This window comes from Coenobita brevimanus, chromosome 72 (genome assembly GCF_032717465.1).
Source record: "Coenobita brevimanus isolate Jiangsu-jjx chromosome 72, ASM3271746v2, whole genome shotgun sequence".
NCBI classification, from domain to species: domain Eukaryota; kingdom Metazoa; phylum Arthropoda; class Malacostraca; order Decapoda; family Coenobitidae; genus Coenobita; species Coenobita brevimanus.
In genome coordinates this window covers 3,671,669-3,697,003 of record NC_137025.1, presented here as the reverse complement: position 1 = coordinate 3,697,003, position 25,335 = coordinate 3,671,669, and the positions used below count along the sequence as shown (strand labels likewise).

At 41.4% G+C, this 25,335-nt stretch overlaps 1 protein-coding gene across 1 annotated transcript; it reads left to right on the top strand.

Annotated features, from left to right (window-relative positions):
• The first annotated feature begins 1,312 nt into the window (after positions 1–1,312).
• Positions 1,313–24,388, top strand: eIF2gamma (eukaryotic translation initiation factor 2 subunit gamma). The gene is made up of 10 exons (XM_080278190.1): positions 1,313–1,423; positions 3,393–3,567; positions 4,900–5,023; positions 8,498–8,607; positions 11,127–11,285; positions 11,697–11,926; positions 14,390–14,537; positions 16,846–17,015; positions 21,961–22,133; positions 23,748–24,388. The coding sequence occupies exons 1-10, from the start codon at positions 1,388–1,390 to the stop codon at positions 23,797–23,799; spliced, it is 1,377 nt and encodes a 458-aa protein (XP_080134316.1). The 5' UTR covers positions 1,313–1,387; the 3' UTR covers positions 23,800–24,388.
• Positions 24,389–25,335: the final 947 nt, after the last annotated feature.

Here is a 25,335-nt window from a genome sequence, read left to right as displayed (position 1 = left end):
TATAACCGAATATTGGCGCCTGGTGGTTTAGTGGGTGATTATGGCGCTCCAATCGGATTGAGCCGGTGAAAGTTTATATCCAGGGGTGGTTGGGATTTATTGCTCACGTAATGCCACTTAGGGATGAGTGAGGCTGGTCACTCTCACCCTAAATGTCAGGACCAACTTGCCTAGCCCCGGGCTCCTGCTCTTCTCATAGGGCAACGTAGGATTGGATGATGATGATGATTTTTAGTTTTTTACATGAACAACAAGAGGCACAGGAAGCCTCTACACCATCCTTTCCTTGTCCATCTCGCTCAGTTACTGCAGTGACTCATAAATCGGTGAGTATTATGCACAGGATCAAACGTTGAACTTCGCTGCTAAGATATGTTTGCACTCAGCATTTCCCTAACTCTGCTTATCCATCACATTACGATATTTTGGAAAAAGTATGTGGTTCTCCGTTAAGTATTAGAAGTTATTATTTTCTTTCATTTCGTGGACAAAACACATTTCATAGTGTTCTACATCTGTCTTAGAGGAAGAGTTGTTGAATGTTAAACCATTATATTGAATGTTTATCACACACTTTGTCATCTAAAGATTAAATATGCATTCAGTTACGGAGGGACACACCACTTTCACCAAGAGTAGTCTACTACGTGGATTTATGAAACTTTTTTCCTCCTTCACCTGAAGTGAAGGCTACGATTAACATATTGTTAGTGCAGTGAATTCTTGCGCTTTCGGTCAGCTTAAGCAGCTGGATATTTGATATTCATATAAAAACATGACCAAGTTTAATGACTGCATGTAATTGATGTAAGACTTTATCATATAAAAGTTCCTGCATATTAATTCATAGAGATAACGATGTGTAATATGCCTGTATAAGGGCATCAGACTTAGAGCATAAATAAACTCATTACAGCATACGTAAAAAAATATATATATATATTTTTTTGTCCTCGCCTGCTTTTCATACCGACATGTGTTGCATCAGAAACTTATAACGTGTCTGGGAGCAAATTCAGTTAATCTATAAAGCTTATTAAAATACATCGATTGAATATTTAGAATGAAATTACAGATTGCCCTAACATTAATATAAATTCAGCATATTTTTGTTAGGATTTTTGAAGGCTCGCGAGCTAGCAAGTAGAATCTTAGTCGCTGAAGCATATTTCTGTTATAGACCTATTTTTACATGATCAACTTTTAATGAGTATGTAGTCAACAAGTGCTAATGTGTTACCTCTTGACCATCCTCTCATCTTTCTGAATTAATGCTTATATCTACGAAGAGTTTGTATCCTTAACTTCGTGGAGCGAGTCATCCCTCCCGGTCTGTACACACTGCGGGTGATGAAGAGAACGTGAGGTTAATCAAATATAAGATAATATGGCCAATTTAGCTGTTCAAGACTTAAAAACCCTGGTATGTAACTCCACTACCCAGTTTTTAGCCTTAGGATGGTTTTTAGTGGTAAGAATAGTTGAGATAAGAACAAATGCCACTTTGTCCTGCCTTCGCCAGCTGTCAAAATATTTTTGTGAAATAAATGTGCATAAGGGAACGCGTTGAGTTTCCTCTGATTATACCAGTGTGTGATAGTATATACAAACAAAAATATGGAATTAGTTTGCTTCAGCAAGGGACCCTGCTTCCTTAAGTTAGTGTGCCTTGTGTTACCACAATTTTCAGGCAAAATATCCCAAAGTTACCCTGACAGTTGTAACCCTTTTTCGGTTTGCTGACGGTAGAAGAGTAAAGCATTCATTTTTACTGGGTTCCTAGTGTTTAAGCCAGTGGTCTCTCTCTCACTGGGGTACTGGAATGCCCACCTGACTATTTCAATATCTTAACCACTCTATTATTTCACCTACATTCCAGCATAGATATGAAGTACGGGTATTGAGTGATAAAGATATCAGTATTTTAAAAAAATATTAAATTGTTGCATCTGCCAAACTGTTCTGCTTTGGAGGACTTCTCCAAAGCAGCAATAATTTTCTTGTTTCAGCCAGTGGTTTTCTTGGTGTTACGTGTGTGTTGTTTTTTTCCCTTTGTTTTTCCATTCATTTGTACAGTTGTTGGTATATTTCAAGAAAATATCGGACCACGTCTTAAATAGCTACAGATACAGTACTGGGTATTAACAAAAAATTTAACTACCTCTGAATTGATTCAGAGACTTTGTAAAAGTGTACAGAAATGCAATTTTGAGAATGAAGCTTCTTCAGTAAATAAGGCATATATGATTATGTAAAGGATAGGTTAGGTTAAGATAAGATACCTTAAGTTTTGGTTAGGTTAGCATAAGGTTATGTAAGATTTAGATAAATTAGGTTAGGTTAATTTATGAAAATGTTTGTTAGGTTTGAATACGTTAGAACTGATGAGGGTAATTTTACCAAAAATGGTGTTCTGAGATGGCGTCCATCTGTCTTCAGCATTGTTGGGGATTGTAAACAAAGACCATTTTTAAATGCTGTTCACCATTTATCTCTCTATCTGTAGCCAGATGCCAGAATCCCTTAAGGGGTGACCATATGTCTTTGAACTACTGCTGTTGTTTCATGGGGAGTGGCACTAACCCTCTGCCCACCCACTTGTTGACACGTGGGAAACACATATGGGTTGGTTATACAAGCCTGTAGCGTGGGGAGGTCGAGAGGGTCAGACAATCAAAACGTTCACTTTCTCATGGTCAGTTTCTTAAATGTCATTGCAGAGTCATTTTCCGTTGTTTAGGAGTTTTGTGCTGCATCTCAGTGTCAAATGCATACACCCAGATCTCCACTGCAAGCATTCAGCAGGCCTCTGACCCGCCAACTGCTATGCAAGTCCAGATTTAGCAGAAAAGACCCCATCCCCCATCCTGTTAGAAAAGTCTGGCTATGGGCCTGTTATATGGTTACCACCCAGCATTGTAAATGGTTTCCTGGCCTACAGGAAACCATTAGGCTTGTCACTTAGGGTAGTCACCTGAGAAGGAAGAGTAGTAAAAAGTGACAGGAAAGATAGGAGAATAGGAAGAGATGAGGGCAGACAGAGAAAAAGAGTGATAAAGGTGAAAGTAGTAGTAGGCATCACTACATCAAGTGAGTGGAGGATGGATACCACCACCTACAACCTAATACAGTACAAGGGATTATTGAAGAATATATAGTATCCACCACTTTTTACCTTATATATACAGTATAAGGGATTTTTGAAGGATGTACTGTATAGTATTTAACTCCACCAGTTTGGAAAGTTTTTTAAAGTGAATGAAATTGTTTGGAAATAACAATAAACAAGACATTATCTTCATGAAGGAGGTAGGGTGATCATTGTAGATCAAGGCAGTGAAGCTAATGTAAATGGTCATACATATCCCTGACATAAACTGTCATTTCTACAGGATATCGAGAAACTGACGCCTCTCTCCCCAGAGGTGATCAGTCGACAAGCCACCATCAACATAGGAACCATTGGCCACGTGGCTCATGGCAAGTCCACTGTGGTGAAGGCCATATCTGGTGTACAGACTGTCAGATTTAAGAATGAACTGGAGCGCAACATCACCATCAAATTGGGTATGTGATGCTCTTTTTCATCATATTTAACCCTCCAGTTTTGTTTATTCTTGCCATGTCCAGAAAATTTACTCAACCTAGGGTAGGCTTCTTGTAGTGAAATGAGTTAATGAAGGCTACATCTAGCTGCTTCAGTTTAATAAGTCAACCCCATGATGAACAAAATAGTCTGGATATAGCAAGTAGTAAATTGAGAAGATGCCATAAGACTTACAGCATTAGCCCATTAAGCGTATGGACATCTTTTGCATTATATTCTTACCTTATGATGATTGTATTTAGCTATTTTATTTAGCTTACGACAGAATTTATAAATGGGATGGGTTAGGTATACCATTAATAAAGACTTTCGGTAAGTCCTTTGCCTTTCATTGTTGAAAGAAGTAATCTGGTGGCAACAAGAATAAACTACGTAACAAGGATGTCGCCTGGATTGAAGTGGTTGTGAATGTTTTCTTGAGTGCATGAGCTGTTGTTTACCAGTATTGTACAGTTTGGCATTGTTCACTTGTTCCATCCTGTATTTTCCCCCCCCCCCCCCCCCAGTTCTTCACTTACAGTGCACATATTTTTAAATCAGACTTAAGAGTATTTTTTGTGCTTGTAAGTCCTCAGCCTTGAAACATCTCCGAGTTGTTTCACTTTGCCTAACCCTAGACTTTGTGGGGATTGTTTGTACAGTACGCTGTATTTAGACATTCCCGAGTCTTTCATGTGTTCTCACCTTTTCCTACCCTTTCCCAAGACCTTGCTGATATATATTATCTAGACTTACCATACCTTTCAACTTAGCACTGGACAGCATACATTACCCCCCCCCCCCCAACCAACCAGCTCCACTTCCAGGACTGTTCATTTCTCCAAATCTTTCTAGAAGTGTTCTCTCTCATACTTCATTGACCATGTTTAAATGTACAGTAGAGCTCCCACGTATTTAAAGTTCTTTGCTTTGTCATGTTCTTCAGTCCCTATTGTACAGTTCAGGTAATTTGCTGTTGATACCCTGTAATGTAGAGCAACTTGAAATCAGTACTTTTAAATGCTTCAAACATTGTAAACTTACTTATTTCAGTATTAGCTTTCAGTTCCTTTCTCCTACAGGTAGTAGGAGAATTTCTCCCCACTGAGTTGCATCCCACCCTTTGCCAATAATACAGCATTATTTCACATAGTAGCTACCCTTATTTTCCATCAATAAATAGGGTGGGTAAGATTTGAATAAGTGAATGGGAAAGCAGAAGTGTCCTCATAGTTGAACTTATAAAAGTGACCAGTGAACTGGGTCACACACTTAAACACCCACTATAATATTGTGCTTCATCCTCTCTCCAGGTTATGCTAATGCCAAGATCTACAAGTGTGACAACCCCAAATGTCCTCGACCAGCTTGCTTCATCTCAGCCAGCAGCCATAAGGAAGATGCTTTCCCCTGTGCTCGGCCAAACTGCTCAGGAAAGTATGTACGAACCAGGTGGATGACAGTGGTAGTTTGTCATGCACAGTATGTCACCTTTGAATGTGGGACACAATCACAATCACTTTGTAGCACTGTACTGGGAGTCATGCTTTTTGATACACCTGACAACCTTGATGTGTTTTCAAGTTTGTTGGCAGCAGTGACATGAGTGAGTGGAGGTACCAGTTATTGGTTGAAATGGCCAGACATATATGTTGAATGAATGTCAGAAAGTGTAGCTAAACTTTCAACTGACATTAATACTGCCCAGGTTCAAATGTGGCATACTGTACTGTACAGTCAGCCTCTGCCCTATGCCCTATCATGTATCAATTTCTAAGCATTTGAAACATTATGAATAATTGATATTAATCTGTACCATCAGTGTGTGAGGTCTTGCTGCTCTTTGCAACTTTTAGGAACAACTGAAGTTTTTTTTTTTTAACTGTTGTCTCAGAGCATTTAGCTATACTGTACACCCGAAAGCACTAATCTCTCCCCCCTGTTAGCCGGAGTCGCGGCCAGTGAGCGACCAGGCGATCGAACACCCCACATCCACCGCCCCTACCCCAACCCCAAAGCGTTGTTGGATATATGTGGGACGGCTATAGCTGGTGATGTTACAATGTGTCATGACTGTTTTTATATACAATCAGAACCAGTGTAGGTAAGTATATAAAGGCAATTAATGTGTAATACTATGCTGGTATCCACAACATACGAGAAAGGCACGAAAATGAAAGAAGACATACGGCGTATTATGTGTTAGTGTCTATATACTTACATACTATATTATAATGTAACTACAGATAAATATAGTATAGCATCTGATGAAAGATGTGATGTTGTTTCTTATACATTCTCACTCCCACCTCCATCACCCTTCTCTCTGATTTGCTGTCTCCACCAAACGCCTCTCATACCCTGTCATCCCCCATCCCCATCCATTGTTAACCAACATAAAGATAATGATAAAATAATCTGTAAAGTATGAATCATATTGTATTATCACATGCTTCTGCAGTATCACCAACAAATATAAAACATACAATACTCCGGTATACCTGCCAACCATTTCATCCTGTTGTAAGATGTTACATGACATACACACTGCAAGTTGGACCTTGTGTTACAATGACATACGGTTGTTTATCGTTAACACAGGTTTTGTGGCTTTGGACGTCCATTAATCCATATGAGCATGGTAATTTAAGCCTTACATTATAAACTCGTAAGGATTATGTTCCTGTCATTATTGGATGAACGAAACGAATCAGGGATCGGCTCTGACGAACCACGAACTCTGCTTTAACACAACAGTGACACAATGTCGTTATGTATACGATTGACCCACATTCAGTCATATACATAATGACACTGTGTCACTATTGTGACAAGTGGTCGGAATATTTTCGTTAAAACAGAGTTCGTGGTTCGTCAGAGCCGATCCCTGATACGTTTCGTTCATCCAATAATGACAGGAACATAATCCTTACGAGTTTATAATGTAAGGCTTAAATTACCATGCTCATATGGATTAATGGACGTCCAAAGCCACACAACCTGTGTTAACGATAAACAACCGTATGTCATGTAACATCTTACAACAGGATGAAATGGTTGGCAGGTATACCGGAGTATTGTATGTTTTATATTTGTTGGTGATAATGCAGAAGCGTGTGATAATACAATATGATTAATACTTTACAGATTATTTTATCATTATCTTTATGTTGGTTAACAATGGATGGGGATGGGGGATGACAGGGTATGAGAGGCGTTTGGTGGAGACAGCAAATCAGAGAGAAGGGTGATGGAGGTGGGAGTGAGAATGTATAAGAAACGACATCACATCTTTCATCAGATGCTATACTATATTTATCTGTAGTTACATTATAATATAGTATGTAAGTATATAGTCAATAACACATAATACGCCGTATGTCTTCTTTCATTTTCGTGCCATTTTCGTATGTTGTGGATACCAGCATAGTATTACACATTAATTGCCTTTATATACTTACCCCTACTGGTTCTGATTGTATATAAAAACAGTCATGACACATTGTAACATCACCAGCTATAGCCGTCCCACATATATCCAACAACGCTTTGGGGTTGGGGTAGGGACGGTGGATGTGGGGTGTTCGATCGCCTGGTCGCTCACTGGCCGCGACTCCGGCTATTAGGGGGGAGAGCTTAGTGCTTTCGGGTGTACATACATTATCTAATCCTGTGTTGCCCTATGACGACTGTACGAGGGAGTCCGGGGCTAGGCAAGTTGGTGCTGGCATTTAAGATGAGAGTGACCAGCCACACACATCCCTGAGTGGCATTATGTGAGCAATAAACCCATACCATCCCTTGGATATGAACCAAAGCAGGCTCGTCTGGTTAGAGCACCTTAACTGCCCACTAAACCACCAGGTGTCATGGTTTGTTTATGTGGTTACCACCTAGCATAGTAAATGGTTTCCTGGTGTACAGGAAACCATTTGGCTTGGCAAAGAAAATATACTATACTGGTTAACCTTTACAACCTGGGGACATGGTGCCTGAGGTGCCAACCAAGAGTAAAGGTGTGCTCAGTCTGAAGTGATTAGAGATATTGTTTGCCAGGTATAACTCCTACAGCCCAGAAATGTCTTACTGAAACTGAGTAAAGTCAGTTGATGCTTGCCAGAATTTTATTTAAAAAAAAAAAAAAAGTACTGGTAATGGGTTAAACCTTTCGCTCCTGTGCAGAATGTCAAAATGAAGGAAGTTGAATTGCATTGGTAAAGTTATAGGATTCAAGATTGAAAAAAAGATTAATTTGATCAGAACATGGAATCAGGAGTTGCAACCCCCAGCTTGTGCTTGTACAATGCCTTCAGAAAATATCTTTATGTAATCATGGTCAGTTTACAACAGCAGGTAAAATTTTGAAAACATTTCCCTGGTACAGGTACTGGTACTTTTTAATTTAAGGGTATACCTGCAGTTCCTATTAATTCACCATGGACGATGAACACTATACTGTATATGGCTGTATACAAAATATCACTAACAACAACACCTCACATTGTGAAACCATCCATCACTTGGGTAAAAATAATTTTGAAAGCATAGTACAGATAGGTACTGTACATTGGGGAGACCTTATAAAGGGTGACTAACATTGACATCAGTACAGTAGTAGAATTTAGTAGGAAAACTGGCTAGTGTGCCAGGTTAATGAAAATCAAGACTGGATTCAAAGCTAGCCCGTTACTTTAGTGTTCAGGTCACTTCCTGTTCCTTCTTTGTTGTACTTGTATTAGCTTTGTAACATGATTTTGAAAAACTGGTCCCCTGAATATAACCTGAAAAATTATACAGTTGAATAGGAGAGATGCATGTAAATGAATATTCATAAGTCAAGGTATTACAACTTCATACTTCAGGAAGTCTAATTAGACATATGCCACTATAATTGCCTTCCCTTCATTTTAGGTTCCGACTTACCCGTCATGTATCATTTGTGGACTGCCCTGGTCACGATATTCTTATGGCCACGATGCTGAACGGTGCTGCAGTCATGGATGCTGCGCTGCTTCTTATAGGTTAGTCAAAGAACCACTTGGTGCAGTAATGATCATACTATAGAGCTTCTGTGGTACCGTAAGTAATTGTAGTTGACAGAGGCAATATTACATCTATTATCATACAATTTATTCTTTCTGCAGCCTCTGAATCAGCTTAACATGGATCCAGTGAACTGCAAGTTGTAAGTTGCTCTTCTGCAGTTCACCATCCTCTGTTGGGTTAGGATGTGAGTTGAGGGACATTCATATAACTGGGCAGTGAAATCAACAGGTCATATTGGTGCTACTGATTTTGTGTGTATTCTCTATCATCATCATCATCTGGACTTCCTTTCCCACCCTAAGGGAGGATGAAGAGTAGCAATGTCCAGACAGCCCAAGTTTGCCCAGTCCAATGGTTCACGTTTCCATTCACTCATCATTCAAGTCCCCGGAATCCAGACTCTGCCTGATATACCAAAAACACCACATTCTATAGCTTCACATAAAAGTAGCCGAGAGTCAGTATGTAGATAGATAGATAAAATAAAGTTGTTCATAATGGGATCATTTGTGCATGGTTCTCCACTTGGAAAATAGGATCATTTGTGCTTGGTTCTCCACGTGGAAATCACCCAGTGATGTATCATTTCGTTTTCTTTTCGTTTCGTTTTTAAAGGCTCCAACATCCTTGCATGTGTCGGCCTTGGTCACCTAATGGCGGCTGTCCACGCTGCACGATCCATTGCACCCTCCCTGTTCAGTCCCTTAACCCTGAGGTCACACTTAATGACCTCGTCCCATGTCTTTCTCGGTCTTCCCCTCATAACCCCACCCCCAATATTAACACTTCTCGCCTTCCTCACTCAATTATCATCCCCCATCCTCTCCACATGTCCAAACCATCTCAATCTACCTCTCCTCATCACAACATCAATACACTCCAGTCCCATCCTACCTCTCAATTCTTCCATCGTAAACCCAGCCCCTCCAGGCCTTGGACGCAGGGACGCACTGCACATCCACCTAATCATTGTCATTTCTGTACGTCTGAGCCGGCGAATATCTTCCTCCTTCACTGCCCAGGTCTCACTACCATACAGCATTACACTCCTAACATGCTGCATACAAAGACCCCTTAGCACGTAGGGAGAGTCCTCTCAATGTCAGGAGAGGCAAGAGCTCCCTGAACTTCTTCCGACCACTTCTCACCCTAGCCACAGAGCTAGCTCCAGCCCTACCTCCAGCACACAACATGTCTCCCAAATAACAAAACTCTTCCACACACTCAAGAGATTCAGTAGCAAGTTCAATCCTTTCACGTCTGACAATCTCCACCACCTGCTCACCCCGACACGCCGTACACATAAAATCAGCATTATCTCGCAGTCTACCTCTGATACCACTACATCTCTTATGCACCCATTTATCACAAACACCACACGATGGAATTACTTCCCACGCCCTTGTGGCAAACTGCACATGGCCACTCTCCCTCGTCTTTGACAGTACTGCCACCAACCCTAGATATCATCACTTTTGTTTTATCTCCATTTACCCTTAAACCCTTGTGCCCCATACCATCTCTCCACTTCCTAAACCTTTCCTCCACCTCCCTTTCGTTCTCTGCAATCAACACCAAATCATCAGCATACAACAACTCCCACGGGAGAAAGTTTCTAAAGTCACGTGAAAGGGCTTCAAGTACCATAATGGGACTCAAGATGGACTCCTGATGCACACCAACATTCACGGAAAACTCATCACTCAAATCTCCATTCACTCTTACCTGGGTGTGAGCACCCACATACACCCCCCCCCCCACCCCACCCCAATTCTAAATCATAACTCGTCACCCCCTCCTTGATATTCTTGCTAAGCTTTTTCCACCTCCCATACTTTCTTAGTTTGCAGACAGCTTGTTGTGAAGCCAGTCTCTCTATCTCTCTCTCTCTCGATCTTGAATTCCATTACAACAGAAATCATGGGGGATATTGACAGGGCATACTGATATTTATATACTCTTTAATTGACTAAAACATCATTGACATTCCCCACCATCATTAGGTCAGGACATCATCATGTCACAGGCTATGGCTTAAATGTCATTTGATTTGTTGGATGGTTTGTAGGAGACCTGAGACTGATACTTGATAGTTTTATTCTGCCTTGACAGGACGTGCACTTTGCAACAAGAATGATCAACTTTATTCTAAGTAAAATTTTATAAGGGTCACTCATTTATGTGCATATCATGCAAAAAAGCAGAAACAGTTTATAGCAATAAGAAATACCCACATATTTACGGACTACTGAGCACCTTGGTCATAACTGTTCACACATTCTGGCCAGTTGAAATAATGGTATGCTTTCTGAAAAGGGTCCATGTAATATATCACTTATTGCAAAATGTCATATTAATTTGATAGTGAGGAGTTATTGTGTGGTATCTTTTTCTGGTGTATTAGGAATGGAGTATACCTTTGTGACATAAGAGGTTAGAAAGTATGGTATTTTGTTAAGAGACCAGCAATATTTGATGTAAGCAAATGTTTCAGCGGCCAACGAGACGTGTCCACAGCCACAGACGTCAGAGCATTTGGCAGCCATTGAGATCATGAAGCTGAAGCACATCCTTATCCTACAGAACAAAATCGACCTTTGTCGGGAGTCTCAGCTGCGGGACCAGTACGACCAGATCCTCAGGTTCATTCAAGGTTGGTGATCCAGTTGGCAAGGTGATGGCATTGTGAAGGCATGGAGATAAGCGATGAAAGATAAAGAAGAGTGGTTGTTTATGATTGGAGAATGGGGTTACATGTTGGTGGTTACAGATTGGATGAGAAAGGGGCATGGAGGAGTGCAGGAAAGAAGTGAGCAAGGAGAGAAGATTTAGGAAAGTAGGAGTTAAAGAGTGGAGGAAATCAGAGGGTTGAGGAGCTAAGAGTGGAAGAGAGAAATGAATGTACAAGGGGGTAGAAGAGGGTGTTCAAAAGTGCTGAAAAGGAAGAGAGATGAAGGGCCAGGGAGGAGAGTGTGAAAGATTGGAGGACAACAGAGGAGTAAGTAGCAAAGCATGGGAGATTGTATGTTGTTGGTCTTTTACTAAGTTTGGTCTGTGTTTCCAGGCACAGTGGCAGAAGGGGCTCCAGTCATACCCATTTCTGCACAACTGAAGCTCAATATTGATGTAGTATGTGAGTACATCACCAAGAAGATTCCCATCCCAGAGAGAGATTTCCTCACGGAGCCACGCCTAATTGTCATCAGGTCCTTTGATGTCAACAAGCCTGGCTGTGAGGTCGAGGATCTGAAGGGAGGTGTGGCAGGTGGTTCCATCCTCAGGGGTGTTCTGAAGGTGAGATGTGGGATATGAGTAGCAGAGAAGTGGGTATTCAAGTGTACTTTTGATATGATATTGCTGTTGCTGATACAGTTTGTCTCCTTTTTAAGTGGGTTTAATTTTGTACAGAAAACTTGATGCTACATAATAAAAAAACTCATTATCATCCAGTCCAGTACTGCTCAGTGAGGAGCACAGGGACCTGAGTCTAGGTTGCATTTTGAAGAGAAGAGTTACTTGTTGCTTGCCTCTAATGCCATTACGAGCAGTAAACACCAACTGCCCTTCAGAATTAGACTCTATTGGGCTTTACATAGTTGGATGGGAAATAGCTGAGAAACAAAGTATTTGCAGAGGAATATGAGTGAGAGATGGCAGAAGACTTAGGTTCACTTAATTGGGAACTATACAGCACACCCTTACTGTATGACTGGGATGCCTTTTTGAAAACTGATCATACAACAATTGGTAATGTAATGAATTTAGTGCTGGTGTGATCATATAATCAAGGAAAACAAGATTGCATAACAAGAAACTGGCCGTCACATTGATTGTATAAGCAAACTATCAAGCATTAAAAAAGAAAAATATAGTTGGTCATAAAATGAGGGTCCAAGAAGACTTTTACAGTTCCTACATCAGTGATTTGGGATCATATTATAAATTGCTTTCTTGTTCAGTAGCCCTGATTTTGTCCCATCATCCACAAGTAAGCAACTGCCCCTGCACGGAACTCCCGTAAAGTGAACCACAATGTTCCCTTGCTGTAGACAGCGCCTTGCCACAGCGAGGCATGGGGAAAAGTGTGAAGGTTTGGTTTCCAGATGGACACAGCATTTCCATCACTCCAACCAGTTAACAGGGGCGCCAAAGTAGACTCCATATCACTCTGTTATTTAACCCGTTAACTGCTGTATACAGTCTGGGTTGTTCCGAGTGCGACTACTCAATACGGCCCTGGCTGCGTAGGTGAATTTTGAACATAGTGCCATGGTGACCAAGGCCGACCCATGCAAGCATGTTTAAGCCTTCAAAACCTAAACCGAAAAATAAAAATAAAACGAAAACCATACATTCCAATAGGGAATCAGACACTTCGATGTTCATCCATGGCTTTATCAAGGTAAATATTGAGCTAGTACAGTATTTCGGTACTATATAGTTTGGCATGTGTTCTGTCAATTCCTTAGACAAAATTTGGCCTTTGGGAAATTTCATTTTTACCCTTTTGTCTGCGCACCATGGACACCTCCAAAAAACCGCCATGAGCAGTTAACGGGTTAATAATGTGGATACCACCTGGCTTTGTAAATGGTTTCCTGGGTTACAGGAAATCATTAGGCTTGTCACTCAATGTAGAATTGCCTCAAATGGAATGAAGAGTAATAAAGTGACAGGAAAGATGGGAGAAATAGGAAGAGAGGAGGGCACACAGAAAAAGAATGAAAAGGCAAAGGAACAACTAAAAGGCACAACTTACATGGTCGGATGCTGGTCACCACTACCACCAGCTGACACAGAGTGATAAGAATGCTGTGTTTGTGGAGCACTGCAGGGGTGTTAACTAGTAAGATGGGACCAGCATTATGGAATATGGAAAAGAAGAGAGAGAAGTTGATGAGTTTGATGCAGTAAAAGTTTAAAAATGAAAGCAAATGAGAATTAAGAGTAAGACAGGAACAGCACAATGGAATATGGAAAAGTAAAGAAAGGGGTGAATGAGTTGGATGCAGTAAAAATTTAAAAATCAAAGAAAATGGGAATTATCACGAGTGTGATATGCAAAAGGGATCAGTATAAGAATGAAAAATAAATATAAATGAAGTTAAGAAGATAAGGGCACAGATGTGGTAGATGGTGGCGACCAGAACTGTAGTGCTGCCTACTGCTTCCTTCACCTGTATCATTGTCTTCTGTGTCTGCCCTCTCTCTCCCTACTTCTCCCATCTTCCCTGTTACTTATTATTACTCTTCTTTCCTTTTAGGGTGGCTTTGCACTGAGTGACAAGCCAAATGGTTTGGTGTAAGCCATGAAACCATTTACAATGCTGGGAGATAACCATATAACCAACCCATACATGTTAACAAATGAGTTGGCGGAGGGTTAGTGCCCCTCCCTGTAAAAACTACTCAAAGACAAACGGCTTCCCTTTATGGGATTATGGCATCTGGCTATAGATAGGTAGACATTGTAGTTAAGGTGTAGTGGATTAGACTATCAACTATTGATTGAAAGGTTCAGCTTTTTATTTCACCCATGGACAGTTGGTTGATGTCAGGCAGGGCATGTAGTCACAGAGTGCTATATGCTTCAACATGTCCTCAGAATAGCAGCAGTGCCTTAGCTCTTACCAAGGGGAGAGTAGAGACTGCGTCACATGATCATATGAACGAGAAACATTTAGTGTAGGATGATTCTGTAAAGTTGTAATGAGAGCTGTGTCATTGATTGCACTAAAGATTGTTGTATTCCCATAGATCGGCCAGGAGATAGAGGTGCGGCCTGGTATCATGTCACGTGAGCAAGAGACGGGGCGCGTGGTGTGTAAACCTATCAGATCACGTATCATCTCACTCTTCGCTGAGACCAACGAGCTGCAGTTTGCTGTCCCTGGTGGCCTCATTGGTGAGTGTCTTTACTATTGTTTTGGTGTGTAGCAAGTCCTTGCTCTAAGTTGCATTTTTGGATGTTCATTTTTACTCACAGTTCAACAGTTAGTTACATAATACTGTCTAATCATTAAGTTCTATGTGTAAAGCTAATGCTTGTTTTCCTCCAATTAACAGGATCAATTGTATGTTTGCCACAAGGGCGTGGGAAGTAATTCCATCTTGTGCGGTGTGTGTGATAAATGGGTGCATAAGAGATGTAGTGGTATCAGAGGTAGACTGCGAGATAATGCTGATTTTATGTGTACGGCGTGCCGGGGTGAGCAGGTGGAGATCGTCAGACGTGAAAGAATTGAACTTGCTGGTGAATCTCTTGAGTGTGTGGAAGAGTTTTGTTATTTAGGAGACATGTTGTGTGCTGGAGGTGGGGCTGGAGCTAGCTCTGTGGCTAGGGTGAGAAGTGGTTGGAAGAAGTTCAGGGAGCTCTTGCCTCTCCTGACATTGAGGGGGCTCTCCCTACGTGCTAAGGGGTCTTTGTATGCAGCGTGTGTTAGGAGTGTAATGCTGTATGGCAGTGAGACCTGGGCAGTGAAGGAGGAAGACATTCGCCGGCTCAGACGTACAGAAATGGCAATGATTAGGTGGATGTGCAGTGCGTCCCTGCGTCCAAGGCCTGGAGGGGCTGGGTTTACAATGGAAGAGTTGAGAGGTAGGATGGGACTGGAGTGTATTGGTGTTGTGATGAGGAGAGGTAGATTGAGGTGGTTTGGACATGTGGAGAGGATGGGGGATGATAGTTGGGTGAGGAAGGTGAGAAGTGTTAATATTGGGGGTGGGGTTATGAGGGGTAGACCGAGAAAGACATGGGACGAGGTCATTAAGTGTGACCTTAGGGTTAAGGGACTGAACAGGGAGGCTGCAATGGATCGTGCAGCATGGAGAGCCGCCATTAGGTGACCAAGGCCGACACATGCAAGCATGTTGGAGCCTTTAAAAACGAACGAACGAACGAAAACGAACGAACACATTGTGACTTAGTAAGGACTGCCTGAATACAGATCCTTTAAGAAAATTCTGTAGAACCCTTGAGAGCATTTCTCCACCATTTACTGTGGATGCACTTACTGTAAGTACTGTATTTATTTCAGGATAAATCAATGAAATGGTTCAGAATAGGACAGATCTTTTGCCATTGAGTTGTTGACGAAAATGAGTACTGTACTGTATTTGAATCAGGAATTTTTACCAGCCGTGATGGCAAAGCTGGTTTGTTTTTGGTTTGTGTGTTTGTAAGCACGATAACTTTGCATCTGCTCAAGATATCATCACAAAATTGTACAGATGTGTATTAGGGATGAAAATCTATGAGTATTGTTTTCATTTTGTCTGTTTGTGTCTGTTAACATGATAATTTTGCAACCGCTCAGGATATCACCACATAATATTACAGGTGTGTAGTAGGGATGAAAATCTCCTACGAGTTCGAAACTGGTGAAAGTAAGTCGAGCTCTGTGTGTCTGTTGGCATAATAACTTCGCAGCCATCCAAGGTATCACAAAATTTTACAGGTTTGTTGTAGGGATAAAAATTGCCTAAGAGGTCAAAATTAGTGAAAGTAGGTCAAGGTCATACTCCGAGCCCCGCTAGATATGTATCGGCTTGCGGCTGGCGTGATCCCTTCCTGGGGGGGGGGGGCTTTAGTTAAAGGATATTGATTATTTGAGACAGTTCATGACCATTTAGGTGTTGTGAATGCACTTATGAATTTAAAATAAAACCAAACACCAGAGATTTACCGATACCAAAGTTTTAACCGATACCAGTACCACAAAATTGGACTGATACCAATACTGCTACTGATACTGATACCAGTGAGGGAGGGTGGTGCCTGCTTTCTGAGGGTTGTGGCAGAGCCCTGAGCTGGAGATGCAAGGCTACCAACCTGTCTCGTACATGTCCTTGGTGGTAGATGTGGCTCATTACCAAAGAATGTTCTGTATTACTACGCACCATGTACTCAAAATAATATGATACTAAAATATTGGATATTACCGATAATTTATTTTTCATCCCTGTAAAATATCCAAATTCTGTTTAACAAAATAACTTCCAGTAAGTGATATGCTACGCACTAAATTCCTTTAAAGTATTGATAGTATCAGCGGAAAATCAGCCAATACCGATATCAGTACTCTAAAAATGGGCCGATACCACCGATACTGATATATTGGCACATCTCTACCAAATACTAACCTGGGTGAAACCCTAGAATAAAAAAAACTACAGTATTGACCTTGCTAATGGAGGTTTCTGTCTCATTCAAGGTGTGGGTACAAAGATTGATCCAACATTGTGCCGTGCTGACCGTATGGTGGGGCAGGTGTTAGGTGCTGTGGGCTCACTCCCTGAGATTTTTACGGAACTTGAGATTTCGTACTTCCTTCTCAGGCGACTCTTGGGTGTCCGAACTGAAGGTGACAAGAAGGGTGCCAAGGTAGGTGCTGGTGTATTTTTGTTTGTGTGCATGTGTCTTAGTCAAACAGCAGGCTCAGGTCACACGATCATTCACACACAAGTCAGGCCTTCTGAATTCCTAGGTCCAGGTCAGAAGCACAACCACCTGCACCTTTTTTTATTACTCTTGCCAGTGGTAGGTGGGGGCTCTTACCATCCACTTGCTTGATGTCATGCTACTCTCAGGTGGCTACCCTTTCATATCTTCCCTCCTTCCTCTTCCTTCTGTCTGTGGGTGACTTGACACTGAGTGACAAGTACAGGAAACCATTTACTACACTGGATGGTAACCATATAACCAAGCTATGGCACCTGGTGGTTTAATGGGTAATTAAGGCGCTTCAACCTGATTCGGCTTGTGTCGGTTTATATCCAAGGGGTGGTTTGGGTTTATTGCTCACAAAATGCCACTCAGGGACAAGTTAGGTTGGTCACTCTCATCTTAAATGTCAGGACCAACTTGCCTAACCCTGGGCTCCTATGCTTCTCATGGGGCAACATAGGATTGGATGATGGATGAGCAAAGGAAAGGGGGAAAAGGAAGTGTGTGGTAACAGTAGGGGCATTTGTCTTCTTAGTGTAATAGGCAAAGTTTATTGTAGGATACTGACTGACAGAATCAGGGAAATAAAAAGAATTTGATACAGAAGAACAGGAGGTTTTAGGAAAGGAAGAGGTTGTGTAGGTCAGACATTCATTCTTAGGTCTTTAGTGGAAAGGTTTCCAGAGTGGACAAAGGAGTTGTATGCAGCCTTCATGGAAAGCATATGGCAAAGTGGATAGACAGGGAATGTGGAAAATTATGAAAAATGTCTGGAGTAAATGGGAAGAGACTGAATGCCATGAGTATGTATGAGGGTGCAAAGGCTGCAGTGCATGTGGAAAGTGAATTGGGTGAATTTTTTATCTGAACGTTGGATTGAAACAGGGATGTGTCATGTCTCCATGGTTGTTAGATCTGTATATGGATGGGATTATAAAAAGAGATACAAGTTAGAGCATTGGATGTTGGAGTGGCCCTAATGCGAGAGGGCAGCATTTGGAAACTTTGTGTATTGTTAAGTGAAGACACAGAGGAGCTGGAAGGCTTGGTGAATGAGTTTGGGAGAGTGTGTAAGATACAGAATTTAAAGGTGAATGTGGAGAGGAGTAAAGTTATGGTCTTTGAGAGAAATAAAGTCACTGAATGTACAGTGAGGGTGGATGATGAGGAAATGGTAAATATGAGTACATTTAAGTACTTGGGTAGTGTGATGCATAAAGGCTGGAGATTTGGAGGATGAAGTGCTTTAAAGGGTACAACATGAAAGAAAGGTTGCTGGTTCTTTGAAAGTTGTGATAAGAAATAGGGAAGTGAGTGTGGCAGTAAATAATTCGCTGCATGATAGTATCGTGATGCCAACTCAAATATGTGGAAGTGAAGCTTGGACCTTGTTGGAAGGACTGAAGTCACGAGTGAGAGCAGTGGAAATGAGTTATATGAGAGGAGCATGTGGAGCTACATGGAGAGACAGACTGACAAATGAGGAGGTGAAGGAGCATTGTGGTGTGGATGTGGATGTGATAAAAAGTGTTAGGAGAAAATTAATACAATGAGGTGGTTTGGCCATGTTGAGAGAATGGAGAGCAAGGGACTAACAAGGAGAGTGTATGAGTGAGGTGGGGGGGGAGAGGGAGGGGGAGGCTGATGATGAGTAGGAGGAATGGAGTGGAGAGGTATATGAGAGAGAGGGAGGTGTGAGCTGGGGGGAGGGAAGTGAAATGGCAGGGGACACGGTGACATGGAGGTGCTTTGTTTGTGGCCACTCCTTACGGATCTTCACTCTCATGTTAATGTCAGCTCTACCTGAGTAACATGAGTAAGAGTTGTATGTGAAATGTTTCTATTAAAAATAAATACAGTACATGCATATAGCAAGTATGTATATTCTATTAAAAATACATACATGCTGCATGCATGTATGTATTTTTAATAGAAACATTTCACATACAACTGTTACTCATGTTGTCTGCCAAGATAAATAGTTGACATTTAAGATGATAGTAAAGATCCATAAGGGGTTGCTATAAACAAAGCACCTCCATGTCACCCTGTCCCCTGCCTCTTCACTTCCCTCCCCCCAGCTCACAACCCCCCCTGTCTCACATACCACTCCACTCCATCCCTCCAACTCATCCTCAGCCTTGCCCTCCCTCTCCCCCCCTCCACCTCATTCATACACTCTCCTTGTTAGTCTCTTGCTCTCCAACCTCTCCACATGGCCAAACCACCTCATTATATTAATTTTCTCCTAACACTTTTTATCACATCCACACCACAATGCTCCTTCACCTTCTCATTTGTCAGTCTGTTTCTCCATGTAGTTCCACATGCTTCTCATATACAGTAAGACCTCACTATAATGGACTAATTGGGGCCCATGCCATTCCGAAAAATGCGAAATTCTGATAAAAGCGATATCTGGACTTCCCCCTGCTAAACTGGACTTTTTCCGATATATCAGACATAAGTCTGGGTCGTATGAACGGTTTTTAAACTGTTTTGACTACCACTGCAGTACTGTACTGTACACTGATAAACATGTCTTTTATTTATCTTATTGTGGTGAACATAGCTGAAGTGGTCAGGCAGTCCGGACTGCTTCTGGCTTTATCGGACTTTTATATATAGGAATTTAGTCCGGTAGCTCCTCAAGTCCAATAAAAGCGAATTTCGGTCTATTGAAGTTCATTATATCGAGGTTTTAATGTAACTCATTTCCACTGCTCTCACTCGTGACTTTTGTCCTTCCAACATGGTCCAAGCTTCACTTCCACGTTTGAGTTGGTATCATGATACTATCACGCAGTGAATTATTTACTTCCATGCTCACTTCCCTATTTCTTAAAACTGCTTTCAAAGAACCAGCAACCTTTCTATCATGTTGTACCCTTTAAAGCACCTCATCCTCCAAACTTCAATCCTTATGCATCACACTACCCAAGTACTTAAACGTACTCACATTTTCCATTTTCTCATCATCCAGCCTCACTACATTCAGTGACTTCATATCCCTCAAACACCATAACTTTACTCTTCCCCACATTCACCTTTAAATTCTGTTTCTTACACATCTCCCAAACTCGTTCACCAAGCCTTCCAGCTCCTCTGTGTCTTCACTTAACAATACAGTATCATCTGCAAACAACAACACAAAGTTTCCAAATGCTGCCCTCTCTCATTAGGGCCACTCCAACATCCAATGCTCTACCTTGTATCTCTTTTTATAATCCCATCCATATACAGATCGAACAACCATGGAGACATGACACATCCCTGTTTGAATCCAACATTCAGATTTTAAAAATTCACCCAATTCACTTTCCACATGCACTGCATCCTTCGCACCCTCATACATACTCTTCATGGCACTCAAACTCTTCCCATTTACTCCATATATTCTTCATATTTATTCCCTGTCTATCCACTTTGCCATATGCTTTCCATGAAGGCTGCATACAACTTCTTTACCCACTCTGGAAACCTTTCCACTAAAGAACTAAGAATGAATGTCTGATCTACACAACCTCTTCCCTTCCTAAAACCTCTTGTTCTTCTCTAACTAATTCCCCTGTTATTTCCCTGACTCTGTCAGTCAGTATCCTACTATAAACTTTGCCATTACACTAAGAAGACAAATGCCCCTATGATTACCACACACTTCCTTTTCCCTTGTCCATCCATCATCCAATCCTATGTTGTCCCATGAGGAGTGTAGGAGCCCTGGGCTAGGCAAGTTGGTCCTGACATTTAAGATGAGAGTGACCAGCCTCACTTGTCCCTGAGTGGCATTATGTGAGCAATAAACCCCAAGCATCCCTTGGATATAAACCTACACAGGCTCAATGCAATTGGAGCACCTTAATTGCCCACCAAACCACCAGGTGCCATAACTTGGTTATATGGTTATCACCCAGCATAGTAAAGGGTTTCCTGGTGTACAGGAAACCACTTGGCTTGTCACTCACTGTAGAGTCACCCAGAGGTAGAAAGAATGAAGGAAAGAAAGGCAGAAGAGGAAGGAAGGAAGAGAGGTAAGGGCAGACACCCAAAGCAGCACTACATCAAGTTACTGGATGGTGAGTGCCCCCACATACCAATATAATTATACATGACTTCCAATCCTCTGGGACTCTACCTACCTCCCAGACCAATCTGCACATCTTCCATATCTATTTTACTACTGTCTCTCCCTCATGCTTCAGTATTCCACCACACACAAACACACCATCAGTCCCTGAGATTTTCCCCATTCTGACTTTCTTCTTGAGCTTCCACTACTTCCATCGTACTGATCTCTTCCTCCTGTCTCACCTCCCTCCTCCTCCCAGCCATTCCCCAACCATTTATACTCACACTACTTTCATGCTCTATGTTTAACAGTTCCTTAAAGTGTTCTCTCCATCTGCTCGCCTTTAATTCCTTCTACACAATCTATACCATTTTCATCTTTTACTCCCCTACTAACTTCTTTATCGCCCTGTGCACTCTATCTCCTTCCTGAACATTCTCTTACATTCCCTCCACTTTCCAGTCAAATTCCTTATTCACATTTTCTTACTCTTTTGTACTAATCTTTTCACCTCTCTTCCTCTCTACATATAACTCAAATTCCTTGCAGATTCTCCATCCACTTTCTTCTTACTCTCTTACTAACCTTCTCACTCTTCTCTTCCTCTCCACATATAACTCTTTCCCGTCTCACAACTTCTTCGATGCCTCTGCGTCCCATCCACTCACTACATGCTTTCATCTTTTGCACCACAGCTTGCTTCACATCTTCATTCCACCATATTTTATCCATCCATTTCAATCACCTCTTCTAGTTTTTAAACAATACCATTTAGTTATTGTAAACTTAGTAAGTTTTTTCCTCCACTTACAGGTGCAAAAGCTAACAAAGAACGAGATGTTGATGGTGAACATTGGATCTCTGTCAACGGGAGGGCGAGTGTTGGCAGTGCGTGCAGATTTGGCCAAGATCATACTCACACAACCAGTCTGCACAGAGGAGGGAGAGAAGATTGCCCTTTCTCGCAGGATCGACAAGCACTGGCGGTAAGTTGGGAAGGAAGGGAGCTGTAAGGAAATAACGAAGACAAATATGAGATGGTTTTGTTTTGCTGGTAAATGTAGGGATAAGGGAAATGTATGATTTAAGAAAAGGGGGGGCATGCAAGTATGTTAATAGTGCAGGAGGGGGACTGATGCCATGAGATATCTCTATGTTAGGTTTTGAGCCTGTGGTGGGTTACCAGTATTCTTTTCATATCATGGGACACGAGGTTACCACAGTGACACTGAAACATTTGTGTGCTGCTAATAACCTCAGCAGTTGATGTGGCAAATAATTTTCATTAAATCCATTCATCCATCATTCAACCCTTATGTTGCCCCAGGAGGAGCGTAGGAGTTCGGGGCTAGGAAAGTTGGTCCTGACTTATAAGATGAGAGTGAGGCTAAATAAAGTTTTAATTTTTTAGTTGTAATATAATCAGTGTTCCCAAATTATCAGGTGGTGTGACAGTTGATAGGAGGTGGCTGGAGGTTTTCAGTTGTGCAATGGTATCAGATTTGTAGGCCAGTTGTATATCCTTTATGTCATAGACTTATGTAAAAAGAAACAAAGGCTGAGACTGCAAAAAGTTATTTTTTCATAAGGGAGTTGAAAACAGCAAGCCAGAATCAAGATCCATTAAATTTTGAGATGTCTGGACACATTGCATTTAAAAGACATAATCTTGAGCATGGGGAAACATGAATTGAAGGTGACAGTTCCAGAACTGACCAGATGTGTATGTGAATGGATAAAAGTACCAGTCATTTCTTTCATTATAGAGATAAAAAGGGTGATTTTGTGGATAGATGGGAACTGGGTATGTTGCTACTGTCTCGGCAGGAGTGGTGGGACCTGGGCCTAGACTAGTCAGTCCTGACAGTCATTGTGAGAACAACAACTCCCTTATGGGCTACATCTGGTTGGAGTGCTTTAACCTAGTAGACTGCAAAGTGATTATCTTTGTTGGGTGTATGGTATGACAGGAAGAAAGGGACAGAAATGTAGCTATTGGTGATGTGACAAGGAGGGGTAGATTTTGAGATGGTTTGGGCATGTTGAGTGGATGAAAAATGATAGTTGGGTGTGGAAGGGGAGAAGTGTGAACATCAAGGGTAGGGTTGCAAGATGCAGAGCCAAAATGACCAGGGATGAGATCATAGAATGTGACCTCAAGGATAGGAGACTGAATAGAAAGGCTGCCAGTTGGTGACCAAGGCCAACGCATGAAAGCATGTTGGAGCTTTGATAAATGTTATGATTCTTACCATCAAGTGTAGTAAATGGTTTCTTGGATTACAGGAAATTATATTACTTGTCACGTAGTGTACTGTCGAGTTCACTGAATAGAACTACATCAAGTGAGTGCATGGCAGGAACTTCCACACACTTATTGTGTGCCTGTGATAATTAATGACACATGAAAACGTAGCTCAGCAGAACCTGTGAGAGAGAGAGAGAAACTGGCTGACTGATTTTGGAGTAGGGGAGTTTAGATGCAAAGCTTTTGACTCCACCTTGTATAGGAGTGCTGTGTGGTGAGCTGTTACCATTTTGTCTGTGTATTTTATTTCTTGAGTACCATACAGTATGCTTGAACATTTTGTTTGTTTCAGGTTGATTGGTTGGGGTCAGATACGACGTGGAGTCACTATTAAGCCAGAATAGAGGTACTATATGGATAAATTATAGTCCAAGAACCTTGTCTTAAATAATTACTCTGCCAGTGGGGAAAAGAAGTTATGTACCTGTACTGGGACAGAATATTATACTGCAGGAAGCATTTCAGGTACCAGGTGATTTCACTTCCCTCTTGTACTTGCCAACAGTTTCACATTCAGGGATGACACTGACATTTTATTGCACTATATACATTACATATCTCAAGCAGCTTTCAAATTACATTTCAGGATTATCTTATGTCACATAAATATACATTATATATATATATATTTATTTTTTATTTAACAAACTTGTATGAAAACTCTTATGTATGGCTATTTCACTACTTGTTTATAATATGTGCTTGTGGCGTTATAGGAATTATAGTGATTTTCCACATGACAAACTGAATATCAGACTGTGCCCTTGTGTCAGTGTTTCATGGTTGATGTTGACAGTTAATCAGATGTATTTATCATGCAACCAACCAGATACAGGCCTTGCTAAGCCTTGGCCTTGCATTGAAATTAATCAGCCATTAGAGAATTATTGTTATATATACCACTCTTTATCTAAGCTTTATAATAAAACTTCATACAGTGTTATGAATAATGGTTTCATTATTAACCTCATCAGGAAGTTAACTGAGACAGCTTCTACTACTATGATGTAACTTTTGCCTGCCAATCACTATAATCATATAATTTTGGGTTCTGTAGGCTATATGGCAAGTAAAGGTCATAACTGTCTTAGCAATGCTTGGATGAATTATAGGAATATTTTAGTAATGTATGGAATCAACTACCCATACAAATCACAACAGCTAATCATTAACAGTGCCTTGCTAGGTGACAGGAACACCTCTGTGATGGAAGTTCAACTAGCCATACAAATAATTGGTGCTAACCATTGCCAATGCCTTCCAAGGTGACAGGAGCACCTCTGTGATGGAAGCTGTCCAGGCAAAGTTTTCTTAATTTTCTCAGGCAGTGGCAGCCTGGAGGGAGGGTAGCATGGTAGAGGGTGGTGGTCTTTAGAATAAAACCCACTCGGCTATCCCACTGCACACATACCGGACAATCTATGGCACATACCATTACTGAAAAACACCATAACAAAATTACATTACATCATCTAATCCTGTGTTGCCCCATGAGGAGCCCAGTAGCCCAGGGCTAGGTAAGTTGGTCCTGACATCTAAGTTGAAAGTGACCAGCCCCACTCATCCCTCAGTGGCATTACATGAGCAAGAAACCCCAACCACCCCTTGGATATAACCTACACAGGCTCAATCTGGCTGGAGTGCCTTAATTGCCCACTAAACCACCAGGCACCATAGGTTGGTTATATTGTTACCAACCAGTGTATTAAATGGTTTCCTGGAGTACAGGAAACCATTTGGCTTGTCACTCAGTGTATCGTCACCAGCAGACAGAAGAGGAAAGAATAACATCGCATAATGTAGGAAGGAGACCGAAGCATCAGCTGATCAGGGTGGTACTCCCAAAGGAATGGGAATGCTGGTGATAGGGAAAACTGGAG